General features: G+C 43.0%; 1 protein-coding gene across 1 annotated transcript in view; it reads right to left on the reverse strand.

Moving 5' to 3' along the window:
• Positions 1 to 4,802: 4,802 nt before the first annotated feature.
• METAP1D (methionyl aminopeptidase type 1D, mitochondrial) overlaps positions 4,803 to 18,072 on the reverse strand; it is a 94,371-nt gene continuing 81,101 nt past the window's right edge. The window contains 5 exon segments of the mRNA XM_010352089.3: positions 4,803 to 5,247; positions 5,375 to 5,453; positions 6,326 to 6,373; positions 7,674 to 7,771; positions 14,417 to 14,580. Coding sequence (XP_010350391.3) covers positions 5,169 to 5,247; positions 5,375 to 5,453; positions 6,326 to 6,373; positions 7,674 to 7,771; positions 14,417 to 14,580 — 468 coding nt within the window. The 3' untranslated portion in view covers positions 4,803 to 5,168.

Consider the following 18,072-nt stretch of genomic DNA (forward strand, 5'->3'; position numbering starts at 1 on the left):
AGGGGTTTTCACTTTCCATTCATAAGAAAATGGAGTTTGTCTCTTTGAAAAGTCTAAGCATGATGCTGCTGAGCTCCCCAAACTCGGTTCAAAGCTTTGACTCAGCCAAGGTCATAAATATTCATGAGCTCGCGGAGCTGATTGGTCCGCTGTCTTGCATAATCACTGGGGATTGGTCCGAGGCGCTCGGGCTCCGCTGGACTAGAGCGGGCGAGGCGGCCCGGCCTCGGGAGAGACGCATCCACACTTCCCGGCCGGGGCTCCTCTGCAACAGAGCGCGCCGGGCAGGAAGCACAATGGGCTGCGGCGTCTGTGCCCGGACCGCTGCGGCCCGCGGCCCGTCGGCCTCCCGCCTCCCTCGCGCGCTTTCCTCCCCAGAAACCAACCAGCGGCTCGGCCCCGCCGCCCCCCCTGCCACTGTCCCCACCCTTCAGCGGTCCCTAACGCCGGACACCCGGGGCCGCTTCTCGTCGCTGCCACTCAGTCCGGTGCAGAGCTAGGGCGGCTCGGGAGGAGCCTGACCTCGGCCTCTGGAGCGCGGAGTAGCACACTGGGGGGCGCCCGAGGCGGCCAACAGAGAGGTCCTCCCAAGAGCCGTGTGCCTAGCGCAGCGCGCATCCGGCCGCGCCTCCCCGGCCTGGGTACACTTTGCCACATCCCTGGATTCGGGGCTTAGGGGCCCTCCCTGCGAACTCACTCACTCGGCCGCTGCGCCGCCGCCGCCGTCGCTCTCTGGGGGCCGCTCGCATTGCTCCAGGCCTAGCTGGCCACTCCAGCTCGAGGCTGCACTGGTCTGATTAAAGCAGTGCGAGTAGAGAGCCGGGAACCCGCGCTTCTCCTCCCAGGAAAGGCGGCTGCACCGCCCCCTCCCCCAGCACACACATCCTCTTTCCCTCCCAGCCTTCCTCCACCTCCCCCTCCCTTCTCCACTCCCCCTGAGCGGAGCTCCCCGCGCTCACTCGCCCCGAGAGCGCAGCTCAGCGTGGAGCCCAGGGGGCCCAGGGGGCCCAGGGGCTCAGATCTGCTTGAGCCCCGGACGCCAGGTGGTCATTTTCCGGCCTCCTGAGGTCTAGTAGACTCCCAGAGTTTAAGCGCCCCTGGGGGACACCGAAACCCACAGCAAACCCAGGCCTGTGGTAGGCTCCGGTATCTACGTGTAGAGGTCTCTCGTTGCCACCCAGAATCTTCCTCACCTCCAGTGGCCAAAGCGCGCACCACCTGGCCTGGGGGGCATGACTGGTGGAGGCAAGAGCTGCCGCGGCTCCCTCTGTCTTCTGGGGTGCCTGGTACAAAAAAGTGCACAAGAGCCCTCACCATCGCCACTACTACCAATTCAGCCACCCCCTCGCGGTGTGGCGCACACTACCCTGACTGCAAGTAGATGTTGGGTCCCCATCCCGCCAGCCCCACGGTGAATCCCAAATTACTTTGTTAGGTAATTAGAAAGTGTTGATAATTATTTCTTTCATAATTTAGCGGTGTGACGGGAACGGGGAAATGATCTTGTGAAAGTTCACACGTGCAGATGTATTAGTTACTGATTCATTTGATTAAATGGTAGTCTCAAGTGCTCAGATTTGCAGCTGAAGGCGCCCCATTAGCATAACACTGATGTTTAATTTTCATACGCATAATTAGCCATATATTTAACACTAATAGCAACATGCAGCCTTTCAGCGTTAAACAGCCAGGGATTTGATCTGGCCTGAGCTGAACCTTCATCGCTGCACCTTCCCCTGTCTGGAGTGTGCAATGATCACAGGACAAACCTCTGTAATCAAGCACATTTTGGCAGAGGGAACACCAATAAAAATGAACATTCAAAACAAATTACATTGGTGCTGTCGTTACAGATATTAGTAGAGGGGGTTTCTCTTTTTTTTAACTTCTGTAGCAGCAGCTGCTGCCCGCAGAATTCCCCTCCTTTGGTTTAAGGGCATAATGCTGGGGGCAGAAATATTTCAGGCTGCGTGGTTGGAGCAAAAAGAAAAACAAAAGAAAAAAAAAAAACCCAATACGCCAAACCAATAACGGGTTTGCCAACGTTTAAAAGATTTTTTTTTCTTAATCACCGAACCACACGGTGAGGCTTTGTAGCAACAGCCAGCTAATGATTCCGCCACCAGACAACTCCCGGAGCCGCTCGGCTCGTCCTGATTTCTGTGTCGCACTGTGGTTTTAATTGCTCCTTCCTACTGCCTGTTTTGAGGTGTGGAGTGCCATGCCGTGTGCCCAGCACAGTCGCTCAGATACTGCCCGGGCCCCGGGTCTCTCGCGTGTGCCCTGAGGGCCTTGCCCACGTAAGTGATCGCCGCGGCGGGAGCGGGGTCGGGGTTGGGACTGGGGAAAGAGGAATTGGTAATTCCCGGAGCTCAGGGCAAGGCTTGAGGAAACCCGACGGCCGGGCCGCCTAGGGACAGTGTATTCCAGAGACTTGCAAGGTGGGGGAAGGGGAGAGACGGCCGCACAACGCGAGTCTCCTGGGTACTTGGTGTCCACAGCTGGAGAGGGATCAAAGACTTTTGCTGCGGCGCAGGGGACCTGGCTGCCTTCTTGGAACAAAAGTCCGGCGTATGCTCCTTGGGATACTGTTTCAGAGCCTTGTTTAATTTAGAAGCGGATTGTGTGCGAGCAAGAGATGGCTACACTCCGGAATTATTTCTTAGCCCACCAGAAGCAGGTCTGGGGAGGAGCACTGAGCCGGGGGCCGTCTAATGCCGAGCCGCTGGCAGTAGATAGCTTCTCAATGTGGGATCTTAGCTCCACTCTTGGAGTGGATCCCTCCCACCCCCTACTCCTAAGGTGACACACTGGTTTGCTTAAATTGTTGCCTACCCTCACTCTGAGGGAAAATAAAACCCTCCCATTTGTCTTGAGGGTCCAGGATTCCTAACGGAACCTGTTGGAGTCACCTCAGGACCAGAGGGTCCTGGTGGTGTTAGTCGCAGCCACACTTGGCTGGAATCCCACTGGCTCTGGGTGAGTTTTTGAGCCAGTTCAGCTGACAGAAAGACAGAGAGGCATGGACCAGGCATTTTTAAATCTAGTTCCTAATCTCAACTTCAAAGCATGTTAAATGGAGTTCTTTATAATTCAAGTTTGATTTCTAGGGAGCTGCTGAGTATTGGCAGTATACACACACGTTAGGTTAGTCCCTTTAATAAGTGGAATTATAAACTTGTCCCATAAATACCTCCATCTCAAAATAATTGCTGCACAAGCAGTGTGTTACCTCAGTGGTTGGTAAAATCCTGTGGTCCTAATGAAACTATTCTTGGGGAACCTCCGAGTAAACTGATTTGGAGATAGGACACAAGGCTAATGGCTGCAGTCCGATTGCATTAAGAGAAAACGGAAGTCATTCTCCAGCAAGCATCTCCCAAGGCCAGCTAAGCCCTCTTGCTCTTTAGGGAATCCACATCTTTGGGGGGCGGGGGCAGTAGCATCAGTCTGTGGGCCTCTGTTTGGCCAACTTCCGATCAGATAAAAAGTTTTTCTATGGACCTTGTACATCATCAACGCCTCCCTGATCTTTTCTAGTTCTCAGACTCACTAGAATCAAAAACACCTCTATCCAAAAATCTACAACCCTGGACACAAAGAAGTCTAGCTGGAGGGGTTGAGGGATGACGGAGAGAGAACCCTGTGTTAGGTAAACGCTGGAACTCATCACTTTTCCGAGCCAGTTAGTCCTCAGTTTCCCGTTTTTTGAGTGTCACAAAGATGAGCCGGCTCTTAGTCGTGGCCGAGGACAACTGTCCTGGCAACTACAGGTGCCATTTCCTTGAGCTTCCGAAAGCCCAAGCTATTTTTAAGGGATGTCAACTTTACAAAACCCGCTTCAGTAGAAACAAGAGTTAGCACAACCATTAACCGCTTGAACATCCTCACTGGACTTGTTCCTAAAAGCATAACTGGAGGCAGATGGCTTCCTTCGCTGACTGCCAGAGGCCCAGCCCCTCCCTACCCTTGAGCTCAGATGCGGAACAGGTACTGGAGAGCAAGCGCAACGGAAAGGAGGATGATCCGGGCAGCAATGGCCCTTGGCAGACAGTGTGGGCCCTTGGATTTCTGCTCCTGAAGCGAGTTGGAGCTGCCAGCGAACTGGAGTTCAACTCTCATGCTTCAGTCCCGGCCAAGCAGGCCCTTGCTCTCGAATGCGTCATTATCTCCTCTATCTGGAACCCTCAAGGTTTCCGAACAGTTGACCTTTGCGGCTCCTACAGCGTGCGAGCCCGGGTCCCGATCCGAAGAGGGCCAGTTTTGGGAGGGGTCAGTGTAGAGACTAGACCGCCCACTAACCCGTCACTGTTCACACCTGGGCGAGTGGGACCCAAGCTCGAATTCCTACTGTAGCAAACGGTCTAGCGAGCTTGCGTGCGTGTGAGGGGTGGATGGGGGCAGGGCCTCAAACTTCACCTCTGGGATAGCCTTGGAAAGCTTGATGTGGGCGGGGGAGGAAGAGCCACAGGAGTCCAGGAAAGTCGCGTTTCTGGATTGATTGAACCCTGCAGAATAGCCAGGCCCAGAGTCCACTGCCAAGGATATGTTTGTAATCCATGCCTCTGTTCACAGGCCAATCTTTTCATCGCAAAGCCGCGATGGAGGGGAAAGATGCCGAAGGGCTGGGGTTGGGGACTGGCTTCTGCGAGCATCCTGGGGGCCGGCCAATGTGGGATACGTAACAGGGAAAAACGAATTTTAAAAAAATCCGTCAACAGGTTCGGGTTTCTGGGCAGACATGCAAAGTTCAGACACAAAGATCATTTTAACCGTCAGAAAGGTAAGGCGCTCAGACGCGATGGATTTAAGAGGTTTTTTACTCTGGCAGTCAGGACAAGGGAAAGAGAAAACCGTGCTTCTCTTGGACTCTCTCATCTCCCAAAGGAGGGGATTTCCTCCAGTCCCCTCCAGATGCGTTGGCCGCGCTGGGAAACAGAGCCCAGGGGCAGGATTTGTTTTTCCAAAGCCGCGCGGCCCAGGCAAGGCTTCAGATCCGAGTTCCCAGTTGCCCTCCAGATACCCCGCGTTTTTCCAAGATGCTATTAGGTGCCACGTACGTTACCCGCGCGACCGGTCATTCCCCCGTTTCTTCTAAAAGTTCTCCGGCCAGATTTCAGCGACTTATTTTAAAAGGCACCCGGTCATCGAGACCTTCGGGTGGCTCCTCAGGCTTCATGGGGCAGTTTGGTCAGGATCTGCGCGCCCCGCGATGTGATGAGAACCGTGTGCTCGAACTGGGCAGACCTGAAACACAGCACCGGAGCCGTCAGGACGCGCACGCAAGCGCCGGCCGGGGGGCCACAAGAGCGCCGTCGGACCAATCTTCCCTTCCTATATACAATTTAAATGCAAGAGGGCAGAAAGCAAACACCTTTGATTGTCTAGGGAGACCGCAGTCCATGCATCCTCCAGGACTTTAAATTCAGGGGATCCCTCCGTGATGATTGGCTCTGTAAGAGGAAAAATATTTACTGCAGTGTGACCTCATCAGATTCTTGTTAAACACTGTTTTGGGCTAATTATTAAAAAAGAGAAGTTTCTCCTCCCTCCCCTCAAGTGCTTCCCCCACAGGTTCCTGTTGTCATCTTGCAAGGGTTAATTGATGTTGCTTACATAGTATACCACAAACTAAACAGTAGGAAGAGGAAACACTGCAGCATTTAAAAATGTATGAAGTTGCCTAGTTTGTAATTTTTTAGAGAAAGAAGGGCATTTTAATCAAGCCTCAATTAGGACCCGGTGGATAATAACCACCCAAACACCAGTCCCTCTTGTAAACACCAGTCAATTTTAAAAAATATTTAAAATTTAAAAACATGCTCAAAATGTTCATTAATTAGCAAATAACACTTTTCTTATTTCACTCTAATTGCTTCTCCATTAAGTCCCACAGTCAGAAATATGATTCCTTTACGACCCTAGGTGACTGGAATTTGGTGGTGATACCAATCACAGGATCAGCCAGGAACGGCCAACAGAGAGCATATGCCTCTTGCTGACAGGGAGCAAGGGACATAATCGCCTCTAGTTACTGGGTGTTAATGAAAAAAACAAAACAAAACAAAAAACCAAACATCACATTATGCTGGTAACAGAATTAGAGGTTGGATGGCTGCCTTCTCCTAAATGTGTCAGTAAGTAGCTGATTTAGGAAGATGGGGCTTGAGGATCTTATTTAATCAGATTTCCAGTGCATCCGAATTATTTCATTACACTGATTGGCTTTATTAGTCCTTCACGGGAGTGCCCGGCCTAGGCCAGCGGCAGCAGCTTCCATCAGAAGCTACGCACTCCACTCGGAAGAGGAGCTCAGAGCATTTACCTATAGTGAATGCCATGCCCTCCTCCATGGGTAGGTCGTTGTCATTTGCTGCAAAACAAAAAACATGGGGGTTGAGAATAGTAAAATGGACAGGACAGACAAAAACAGATTTCGGGGGTCAGGCCCCTTTAAAAAACTTGGTCATTTTATTTCTCTTTTAGAGAAGAAAGGGTGGAAATTTCTGGAGTTCTGGATGGTGACCCAGAAGTTAAACACGGGGCTACTGGGCCTGAGTCTTTGCATTATTTGTGCTCGGAGTCAAGACTTCTCCAAAGAGTTTTCCAAGACCTGGCAGGGGCAGCCTGGGTATTTCAGACACGTCAGGCTTCCTCTCCCCCTCCCACTGTCCCCTAGGCTACCCACTACTAGGTCTGCTGGCCTTACTGGGTCCTGGGCCTTGCCCACGACTCCCTCAAAGAGAAGGAAGTCCTGGGGAAGGATGCAAAGGGAGGGCAGTGAGCAGGGGCCTGACTTCAAATAGTTTCACTCTAGGCATTGGCACCAGGTAGGGCCCAGGGCTGACAAGCCCTATCTGCACTCTCACCTGGACCTCTTCTGAGCTGCCTAGGTGGGGGGTTCTTTGGTCCAAATCGGGTTCAGAACTGCTAGGTGTCCAGCAATCCTCCAGGGGATGGGTCCCAAACAGTAGTCCTTCTATGAACCAATCAAGTCCATAGGGGCACAGGTCAAGGCCCCAGGACCAACTTTCCTTTGGTCTCTGTCCGGGTGTGGACCCGCCTTGAGGGTGCTCCACTGAGCTGTCTCCTGCCTCAACCCAAATCCTCCCACCCCTGTGGGCCCACCCCTGTCTTCTCACTCTAGGGTGCACACCCAGGCAGTGAAGAACAGGAGATTCTGGGGAAGGAAGACAAGAGTGGGCATAATCTAGAAATCACTAAAGAGTACATGCTGCTAAATACATCAGCTGTCAATGCTGTGTAGGATGTAATGAAGTTTAACCACAACAGTCAGCAGCTAGAAAAGGGGGTAGAAAAAGAAAAACAGAAAACAGTCATATGTGCATGCTGCTGTGTGACATTGATGCAGTGACGTTTTGTTTTCAGTAACTTTTTCTAGACAAATATCCCTTGTGCCTTCCAGCCATGCACCCTTCAGGAGAAGACAGAAAGCAAAATAAACCTTATTTTGGGATTGAAACTGCTGGGCTCTAATCCAGTAACATAGTAATGTGCTGGTTAAAATCAAGCAGACTCCCCCGTACCCCGCACACAAACACACACACACAAACACAAGGATGATAATGCAGATTCAAAGAGGAAGAGCTTTGGGGCAAAGCTGCCACATCCAGATCTCTGTCAAGAAACAGCTTCCAAATGAACTTTCTTACCATGATGCCAAATTTCTGGATGTCCATGAAAGTAAGATCCTATTCCATGTCCCACAAAATATGGACAGACTTGCAAACCATTCTGATGAGTTATGCAACTTTAAAAATGACCAAAAATATTTAATTAAATTAGATGAGTTTTTAAGGCATACTAAGATAAAACAGTCATTTTAAAACATTCTCTGAAAAAGTCAGTTATATTTAGAGTCAGATAATAACATTCATGTGTTTTCATTATTCTGGAATAATTTTAATTTTTGCTGTTGCTTGCAACCCCTCCCTTTGGATATATGAAGAAAGAAGGTACATATCTATGTCACACAGTTGTTTCAGTCATTTACCTTTGTATAGCATTTAAACAAAGCCATTTTAGATAACAAGTGAGTGTGTACACACACACAGTAATTGCTATACATAACCAGGATATATGTGCATATAATGCAGGTCATAAAAACCTGCCTGGTTTTTTTGAGGTTTCACAAAAAAACTATAAATTAGTACTGATTGGGGAACCAAAAATAGGAAAAAATTACAATATAGAAATACGACTTCCTATTTTTATGGTTCCCTTTTCTTGCTCTATTTCAAAGCATTATACATTTTACCAACAGGCACAGTCACATGAAAAGCTGAATCTACTTTGTCAATATTCTTGAAACACTCCAAAACTGTGAGATCATTTGAGAGTTCCACTCAAGACCTGCACCACTAAGAAAATTCATAAAGAATGCTTTTTAATCACTAGGATGCTTAAGATAAGATAGTATTGTGAATCCCAATTCTTAATGCTTCATTAGTTACTTCTACACACAAATGTTTGTGTGTAGAGCACATAGAATCTAACTCTAAAATCTTCGTCTACAAGACTGAAAAGCAGTTCTTGAAATCAGCTGAACATGTTTATTTTGGGGAGCATCAAACAAGAACATATACACTATTAAGAATTTGTATTTTCATGTGGACAAAGGGCACAATGCCCCCAATCCTAACAATAGATTGGGATTTACAGGACTACTATTTCAATTATTAATAGAATGAAGTTTCTAGATCTCAAACTAGAGTCTCCAACAGACTCTAAGTTTAGTTTAACATGAACCCAAAGGCTTTTAGCCAGCATATTTATGGGTACTCATGTCTACAAGTTTTCCTAAATAATTTTAACCATCCCCAGACTTGTAAGATAGCTTCACTTAGACCAGGATGTCACTCTAACCAGCAAATGGGCAGCTTCTTATTTAATTTTGATGTAACTGATAGTGCAGAAATAGGTAAGCTATACATATGCTGAGGACAGGAATGGTAAGTCAAGGTTTTTAGCTCTTATGTTGTACTTTATGGCTGTTTCTGTGGATCTTTGGTGGGCAGGTATTTCTATTTGGTGTTTCCCAAGGTGTTTTTATTTGTGCCATACAGTTTCTGAATAAAAACTGAGGATGAAGAGTGAACAGAGGGTGGAAAAACGATGATTAAACAGGACCTAATAATCTAGTTTTTTTTTTTTTTTAAAAAAAGAAAAGTTTCTACCTAAACCTATAAATTATGTCAGTTCAATCCCAACAGACCTCAATGATTCTAAGAACATGCAATATAAACTATTCTATATTTTCTCCAAAAAAAAAAAAAAAACTAGTTTTTCTTTTCTTTTTTGTTTTTTTTTTAAGGATCCCGCTGATTGGCAGGCATCAAGGCTACCTCTTAAATGTGTGTTACAATGGCAATCTTCATTTTAATTTCTGATGAGAGGAGAGGAAGAAAGCCCACTCTGAAAAAACACTTAGGGTCCCTCCCCCCATCATACCTCTCGTTCCTCTGCATAAAAGAAGCTGTGCAATTCCTAGGTGGCTAAAGATATCTGAGAGCATTCTCCTACAACCATTTACTCCCTGGGTCCTACTGGAACTTCTGGCTCCAGGAATATCATAGAATCTATGTGTCATGGATGCAAAGGTTAGAGGATTTCACAGCCAGGTGGAAAGAGGAAAAGAACAGGACAAATCTTCCCCGTTCCCTGGTTGAGCACATCGCAATGCTTGACTCCCAGGAGCTGAGTATACTCTCCTGTTTGCTTTTCAGAGTATTTTCCTTTTGGATTGGTAGATAGTTTTTAGCACTTCCTTACTGGGACTAAGATAGAATCTCATTAATATTCCTAATTGCTGTTTAAAAGCATTCCCTTTACATTATTTTGGAATAAATAGGGAGCACGAGATTATTTACCTGATTGTAGGGTTTAAATCCGAATTCACAGAGGCAATCCAAGTGACCAGTAGCAACCAATTTCATTCCTCTAACATGAAAGAGAGTACTGGTAACCCTAACTGTGGCATGGGAAGCTGCAGTGTGTCTGCACCTCTTGACTGGCATGCTGGGGAAAGTGGTTAAGAGCAGGGCAGGCAGAAGTGTCCCAGTGCTCCCGAACACCAGCCACCACAGGCCATGACCCTTTTCTGTGCACAGGTATTTCTTGTCCTGGACATCTCAATGATAAAATCTGCCTACGCTCTGCTAAAACCTACTGAAAAGAACTCTCCTGGTACTAGCTCCTCTGATTTTTCTCTAACTAAAAATCCTTTAAGACAGTATGATACTTACCCATGAGCCCAAGCACACTTATGATTTGAAGCCCTTTATATGAAATATTTGGAGAGGGAGAGGAGGATGCATAAAGGTTGTTTATGAACTTACTTTCCGATTATACTCTCTCACTACAATTCACGTTGCAGTTACAGTTTATAGATGAAAAAGATGATCTATTTTAAGGAATTTCATCTTGTGACCATTTTCTTAGTTTAATTCCTTTTCATGAGGCAGTTATACTCAATTTAAATGTCATTTAGGTAAATTAAATTTCTTAATACATTTCAACTACTTTTTTTGTCTAAAAATACATTCCCCAAGAGGGCAGAGGAGTGCTATGTTTAAGTACAGGCTCTTATAAAGAAATAAAACTGCACATGAAAATACAGATTTATTGCCAATTTTACATGAATCCTATAAACAGCACTAATCTCCAAGTGGTCACAACTCTAATAAAGGATCTCAAATGGTACGTTATTTTATAAGTTATAAAATTTTACTTTACTCTTTCTAGATAATTATTTGAAGCAGTAGTCTTTGAATGAAGGAATGCACAAATCCAGGGAGTCCTTCTAATGACAACGAATGTTTAAGTACAATTAGTAATATTTTTGAAAGCCAACAACTGTTTTCCAAAAAAGTGGTACTTTTTTTTTGTTTCAAATCAGATCACAAATTACTGTATTTTTCTTACAATAGTGCTGAACTTTTATTTGAGGTTTTCTGTTTCTGAAAAGCAGACATGATGGATTGAAATAAAAGATAATTTATTGCAATGCTTACTTTCATGTGCAGAGAGAAGCAGTGTAATTGTAATTTACAGTAGCTGTCAAGAAAACTCCATCACAGATGACATTAAAATGACTTATTTTGCCTGAGCCACGTATTGTTTAAATGTGTGTAATCTAATAGAAAGAGATTATTTTTTAAAAATCTGCTTTATATTGTTCCAAATTAATATAAAAACATATACTTATGAATTAAACATTAAAAACCACTTATTGATACTTTCATCATGACATTTACAAGTTTAAATTATTTTTAATTGAACTGTCACATATTTATGATGCATGAATCTACACAGCCACAATATATTCATATGGACAGATCGTATAATCTAGAGATAATTATAAAAATACAGATTTAGAAATATTTTAAAGCAAATGGAGGTACAGTGAGTCTAATAACGCTATGACCTAAAGATCACTAGGCAGTCCTCACAAAGCAAAAGGACCAAGAGAACTCTTTTCATTAAATCATTTTAGCTGATACTTCTTCAGAGACATTATCTTCTTTAGGTTTCAGAGGAGAATTCCAAAATTTCCCGTAGAGATCTCAAGGTTTTTGATAACATAATACTTATACAATTTGCTTGTTCATTTCATAGTGTATCAGTAGAAAGAGGCTATGCAAAAGATGGTGAATATCTTAAAATCAACAAGACCGAGTTGAAAGATGTTTGTAAACCTTTGGTCTGTAATGATTTCAAGTACATTTGGCTTAAAGGTAAATATGGTTTGTTTACTTATTCCCCTAAGATTTTGCCAGAATAAGAAAAGGCAAGATAATAGGTGTCCAGAAACACTGCTTTAACACGTCAGAACAAACATTTGTTAAAATCGGGGCCAGTTTCCTTTCTAGTAGCAGACAGAAACCGTCTAAATAATGAAATGTATTAGGGTACAAGTAAAAAGTTCATTGTCTGTTATTTTTCACGTAGTTTTGTAAGTGCAGTTGTTGGGACTGATCTGGTTTTCAAAAAAGCTTGTACATGCAAATTCATACTCTGTGAAAACTGACCTTCGTATCCAGATAGCTAAAATCCAATGTCACTTTCAATTCTACTCTTCTTCTTCTTCCTCTTCTTTTTATGTAGCTAGAATTAATGTAGTGAATATGTAATGAAATGCATTATCCTGCATGGAGATTTATCAGATTTTCCAACTGAATGCTATGCTTTGCTAGTACTAGCTGGAGTTCACCTGCATGTTGGTGTGGCGTGTGGCTCTTTTTTGTAAAGAGTTAAGTCGTACACAAAAAAAGGGAACAAAGGTCAGCACCCAGCCGCCACTTGAATGTGAGATTTTTCTTTTTATTCCCCTTGATGTATACTAGGCTCTGTGTTATTAGTCTTAATGATGGAAAATTGTAGTGTTGATACAAATCTTTTTTTCAAAGTAGTAGGCGGGAGCTCCATTTGTTAGTAAGTTTTTTTTGTGACTAAAAGCCACGGACAGTACATTTATGTAGCAGTAAAAGGCCTAGATGCTCTTTCCATAGCAGAGCTAATTATTCCTACTGTGACCTTACTGATCTAGCCTGTTCCTAGTACATCTCATCTGCACGCCTGTTCCTCTGTGTAGATGGTGTCAGAGAATATGAAAAACCCTATAATGAAACCATTTTCATGATGGAGAAAGGCTACTGGAGTTGCACTTGCTACAAAGAGGCTCAATTATATGAGTAATTGTGATAATTTTCTACATTCATAGCCTTCAATGGGGAAAAAAGAATGAGAGCCACAAAGGAAAATTACTTTAACAAGAAAGTACAGAGAGTAAAAATGGAAGAAGAGACAAAAAGGGGAAAAAATAACCAGAAAAAAAGTTTAAAAAATAGATCTGGAGGGAGGAATAGCGAGACAGGGAGAACAACAGAAATGCTCAAAAGCCCATGTGCAGCTGTGTTGCACAATTAAATTGAATTTTTTTTTCTGCAGTTGATGAATGTGACTACTGCAAATGTGCCTCTGTAGTTAGCTATCATTTGTTGTTCCGTGACAGGAAAAGGATAATTACCTCTCAGAGAGAATCAAAGGCTGACATGCCCTTTAGACACAGCCATGAATGCAGAGCTCGATAGAATGCTTGAATAAGAATCTAGTGTTCTCTGCCCCCTTCTACTGAAGAATAAATTTTGTTAAAATGCAAGAGCACCACCAGTAAATTTGTTGAACCCTAGGTGTTCAAAAATATGAGGTGCATCTATCGACTCATCCCATTTGCAAAAATAAAACTGCATTTTGAATTCATTTCTATTATATTCATGGACAGTAAGATAGTGAGATATGCATTAAATTTCTTTTCCCAGTAGGGGTCTGATTCAACATTTCCTATGAAAGAACAGAGAGACACTATCTTTTTTCCCAGGCTAGTTAGCCTATAATTTAAAACTGTCAAAAACACAATTTTGCTCAAAGTCTTCAATAAAAGCCTCTCAGATATAACCCAAAGAGATTTTACTAAAGTTTGATTCAGACACTGTTACAATATTTTTAAAGCCATAAATACATTTAACTGATATTTTACTGGCTTTTTTCTTAAAGTATTTGAAGGCTTATGAAGAAAAAAGGCAGCATCTTTTCAAGGTGACTAAGCCTTCCATCCTTTAGACAAACGGGAAGTATTCAATGGTTCATATTAATGAGAACAGTACTTTAAAGAGTGCTGATGTGATCATCTTTCACAAAATGCGTTACTTTAAAATGAAAACAGATATTTGGCATGTCTGCTTCAAAACAGTTACGGGGACAAAAAAAAGACCTACAAGTAGGTAACAGATGACAAAGAAAAGTCTTATATTCAGAAAATGCACATACACATAACACCCAAAAAGTTAGAGCAAATACTCTGAAAAATAAACAATGGCTTACAGGAAAAATGAACCAGACAAAAAAAGAACAGAAGATCACCCTTTCAGGCTATTTGTTAATCTACCCAGTGAAAGGTAAGGCTTGCTCGAACTGACACTTTTTTATCTTTGTATCACAGAAATACATTTCACCTCCTTCCTTTATAAAATTTAGTTTTTCTCCTGTCTTATTAAAAATCCAAGGGTTGAGATGCTCATCCCCTTCTTAGGAACTCCCTTCCATATTTGGTGTGATTTGGAATAAAGGAACACTATAGACCAAAATGTCGGGCTGTAACAAAAGCAGCCATGTAAATACTGCCTGCTCCTTCTATAAGTTTCTTTGCTGACCCTAGTATAATTCACTTTTTTTTTTCAACTCGGGGAACAATATTGCAGCCTGGCAGTTCACATACTGATATCAGACTGAAATGATGGTTCTGAATCATAAAACATGTCATCAACTTTATACCAAGCCACCAATAACCTTTGTACCATTTGCCAACCCTCCCTTTACTTGTCAATGTAAGGCTTACCTGATTGTGTTTCCAATTACAGAGAAGGGAGCCCCTGCTCTGCAAGCTGCAATTGCTTCATCTCTACACCTCCTGGCAACCTCCACTAACTTTTTCCCACATTCGTCCACATTGCCCACCAAAAATGTTTCAGAGGTGTCTCCATGGTAGCCATTGTAATAGACCTAAACATAAGCAGAAATTTAAAAATATGTCCTTGTTTAAAAATCTACTTTCCTAAAGTGCACAATGTATTCATTTATGTATATAGTAGACTCATCTGTTTTACCCTTCCAGAACTATTTGTTTGCCTATCATAAAAAGAAGAAATAGATACACTGAAATCTTGCAGAAATTAAAAAGATGAAGCCATGCAATGATATTGCAAAATGTAAAAGCAAATACATAGCTAGTATGGTTATTTCAGCATTATGATGAGCAATATTACTGTGATATTTTGCTTCCTCACTTTATTTCTGAGAAGACAAAATTACATAAGCAAAAATTAGTGGCCAAAGACCTTGATCTACAATTATCACAATAGGTTTAGAGAACCAAGAAGCATTTAACATAGTGAAAATTTCTTCAATGTCATGAAGACTTACTTGATCTTGTATTTACCAGTTCTACATTTGAAGTGATATATAATAACAAGAAGAAGTAAGATAGACAAACAGGAGAATTTATTTCTAAGAATTGAAGTGGCTCCATACAGGAATGAAATGTGTTACGGAAAAATCCTATGTCTAGAAGTGAAATCTTAATCAAATGTTCCAGATAGCGGAATGTTAACAAAAAACACGATATATGGATATTTAAAGAATTAGAATATAATAAAACGGACTTAAAAGCAAAATTGCAGAAAATATAATTTTATCATTCTTCAGTGATTCAGAAGCCAAGCAGTATCTTGAAAGATACCCGATTCATTATAAATCAATGATTACCAAGCACTATAGTAAATACAAAAGGCAGAGGAGATTGTTTGGATACTGACCCTTTGATATAGCATGGAATTTGCTACTTTGCATAAATTTGTCCTAATTATTTTTCACATTTCTCTTGTTCATAAGGTAGAATGTAGAAACTGTTATAAAAATATGTTTATCTGAGCTTTCAGTCTGTTGTGATACTGAATTAATGTCTTAAATCTATATATTACTCTGCATTTTTTTTTTTTTTTTTTTTTTTTTGAGACGGAGTTTCGCTCTTGTTACCCAGGCTGGAGTGCAATGGCGCAATCTCGGCTCACCGCAACCTCTGCCTCCTGGGTTCAGGCAATTCTCCTGCCTCGGCCTCCTGAGTAGCTGGGATTACAGGCACGTGCCACCATGCCCAGCTAATTTTTGTATTTTTAGTAGAGACGGGGTTTCACCATGTTGACCAGGATGGTCTTGATCTCTTGACCTCGTGATCCACCCGCCTCGGCCTCCCAAAGTGCTGGGATTACAGGCATGAGCCACTGCGCCCGGCCTACTCTGCATTTTTTTAAATGCTCTCATACTCTGTAAAGGAAGCAAGAAAGGTCTTTATTAGATCTTCACTTTATAATTCAGGCAACTGAGGCATAGATAAGTAACTTGCTTAAGGTTGGTGGCAGAATACAGATGTAGATTCAGATTAATATGATGGATTATTGGCTTCTAATCTAGTGTTTTCTCTACTATATCAAATTATTTTAATTACCTTGCAACAGAATAGTGTTTTATATATTTACTCCCACTTACAGTCCTTTTCAATCCAGGAAAGTACAAGTTTTTATTTTATATACTTGGCAGTATTTCACTTTGTTTCAAAAGTTTTACAATTGTGAAAAAGTTTGAATGTTAATAAAGAAACTATTAAAAGTCTTCAGGAAACTTAGAAAAAGAACAGAGTATTCCCTTTGGACACACTGGAAACAGTAGGGAAGAGGATGCTACTGATACCATTCAAAAATTCAAAATTTTATATTCTCGTATTTCATTCAAAGTACAAGAATATTATTTCAAAATACAAAACACTATTTCATTCAAAATACAAAAATATAAAATTTGCTAATATAAGCATAGTCAAGAAAATGTGTAAATGTGCTTTTTAAGTAGAAATGTACTATTTTAAAAAATCTTTATTAACCTTTCCATATTGCTTTTTGCTAGCTTTGAAAATGACTACTTGAGGCTGGGTGTGGTGGCTCACACCTGCATTCCTAGTACTTTGGGAGGCTGAGATGAGAGGACTGCTTGAGACCAGGAGTTGAAAACCAGCTTGGGAAACAGAGTAAAACCCCATCTCTGCAAAACTAAAAAATTAGCCAGGTGTGGTGGCACATGCCTATAGTTCTAGCTACTCAGGAGGCTGAGGGAAGGATCATTTGAGCCCAGGAGTTCGAGGTTACAGTAAGCCATGATGGCACCACTGCACTCCATCCTGATTGACAGAGCAAAACAGTGTCTCTGAAAAAGAAAGAAAAGAAAGAAAGAAAAAAAAAGGGAGGAAGGGCGTGAGTGAGTGAGGGAGGGAGGGAGGGAGGAAGAAGGAAGGAAGGAAGGAAGGAAGGAAGGAAGGAAGGAAGGAAGGAAGGGACGGAGGGTGGGTCAAAATGACTACTTGAAACTGGGTGCTGCGGCTCACGCCTGTATTCCCAGCATTTCGGAAGGCTGAGGAGGGTAGATCATTTGAGGCCAGGAGTTCAAGACTATCTTAGACAACATGGTAAAACCCTGCCTCTACTTAAAATACAAAAATTAGCTGGGTGTGGTGGCGAGTGCCTGTAGTCTCAGTTACACAGGAGGCTGAGACAAGGAATTGCTTGAACCCTTAAGGCGGCGTTCCCAGTGAGCTGAGATTGTGCCACTGCACTCCAGCCTGGGCAACAGAGCAAAACTCCATCTCAAAAAAAAAAAAAAAAAAAGTCTATTTGAAAGATTCATTATTTACAGAAATACAATACTTTTGAAACTCTGTCTTGTCTTATACTTCATTTATTTATTTTTCTGAGACAGAGTCTCGCTCTGTCATCCAGGCTGGAGTGCAGGGGCATGATCTCAGCTCACTGCAACTGCAACCTCTGCCTCCCAGGTTCAAGCAATTCTCCCTGCCTCAGCTTCCTAAGTAGCTGGGATTACAGGCTCCAGTGACCACACCTTGCTAATTTTTATATTTTTAGTAGAGATAAAGTTTCGCCATGTTGGCCAGGCTGGTCTTGAACTCCCGACCGCAGGTGATCCACCCACCTTGGCCTCCCAAAGTACTGGGATTTCAGGCGTTAGCCACAGCACCCGGCCCTGTACTTCATTTATTTAACAAATATTTATTGAGCAACTACTATGGACATTGCACTGTCTTTTTTTTTTTTTTTTTTTTTTTGAGACGGAGTCTTGCTCTGTAGCCCAGGCTGGAGTGCAGTGGCACGATCTCAACTCACTACAACCTCTGCTCCCAGGTTCAGGCAATTCTCCCGCCTTAGCCTCCCGAGTAACTGGGATTACAGGTGTGCACCACCACGCCCAGGCTAATTTTTGTATTTTTAGTAGAGATGGGGTTTCACTATATTGGCCAGGCTGGTCTCAAACTCCTGACCTCATGATCTGCCCGCCTCGGCCTCCCAAAGTGCTGGGACTATACTGGCACATTGTCTTTTTTTAAAGAAAAACATTTTTCAACTTTCAAGGGGGAAAGAAATCTATTTTATTGTA

This window comes from Saimiri boliviensis, chromosome 5 (assembly GCF_048565385.1).
Source record: "Saimiri boliviensis isolate mSaiBol1 chromosome 5, mSaiBol1.pri, whole genome shotgun sequence".
NCBI lineage: Eukaryota > Metazoa > Chordata > Mammalia > Primates > Cebidae > Saimiri > Saimiri boliviensis.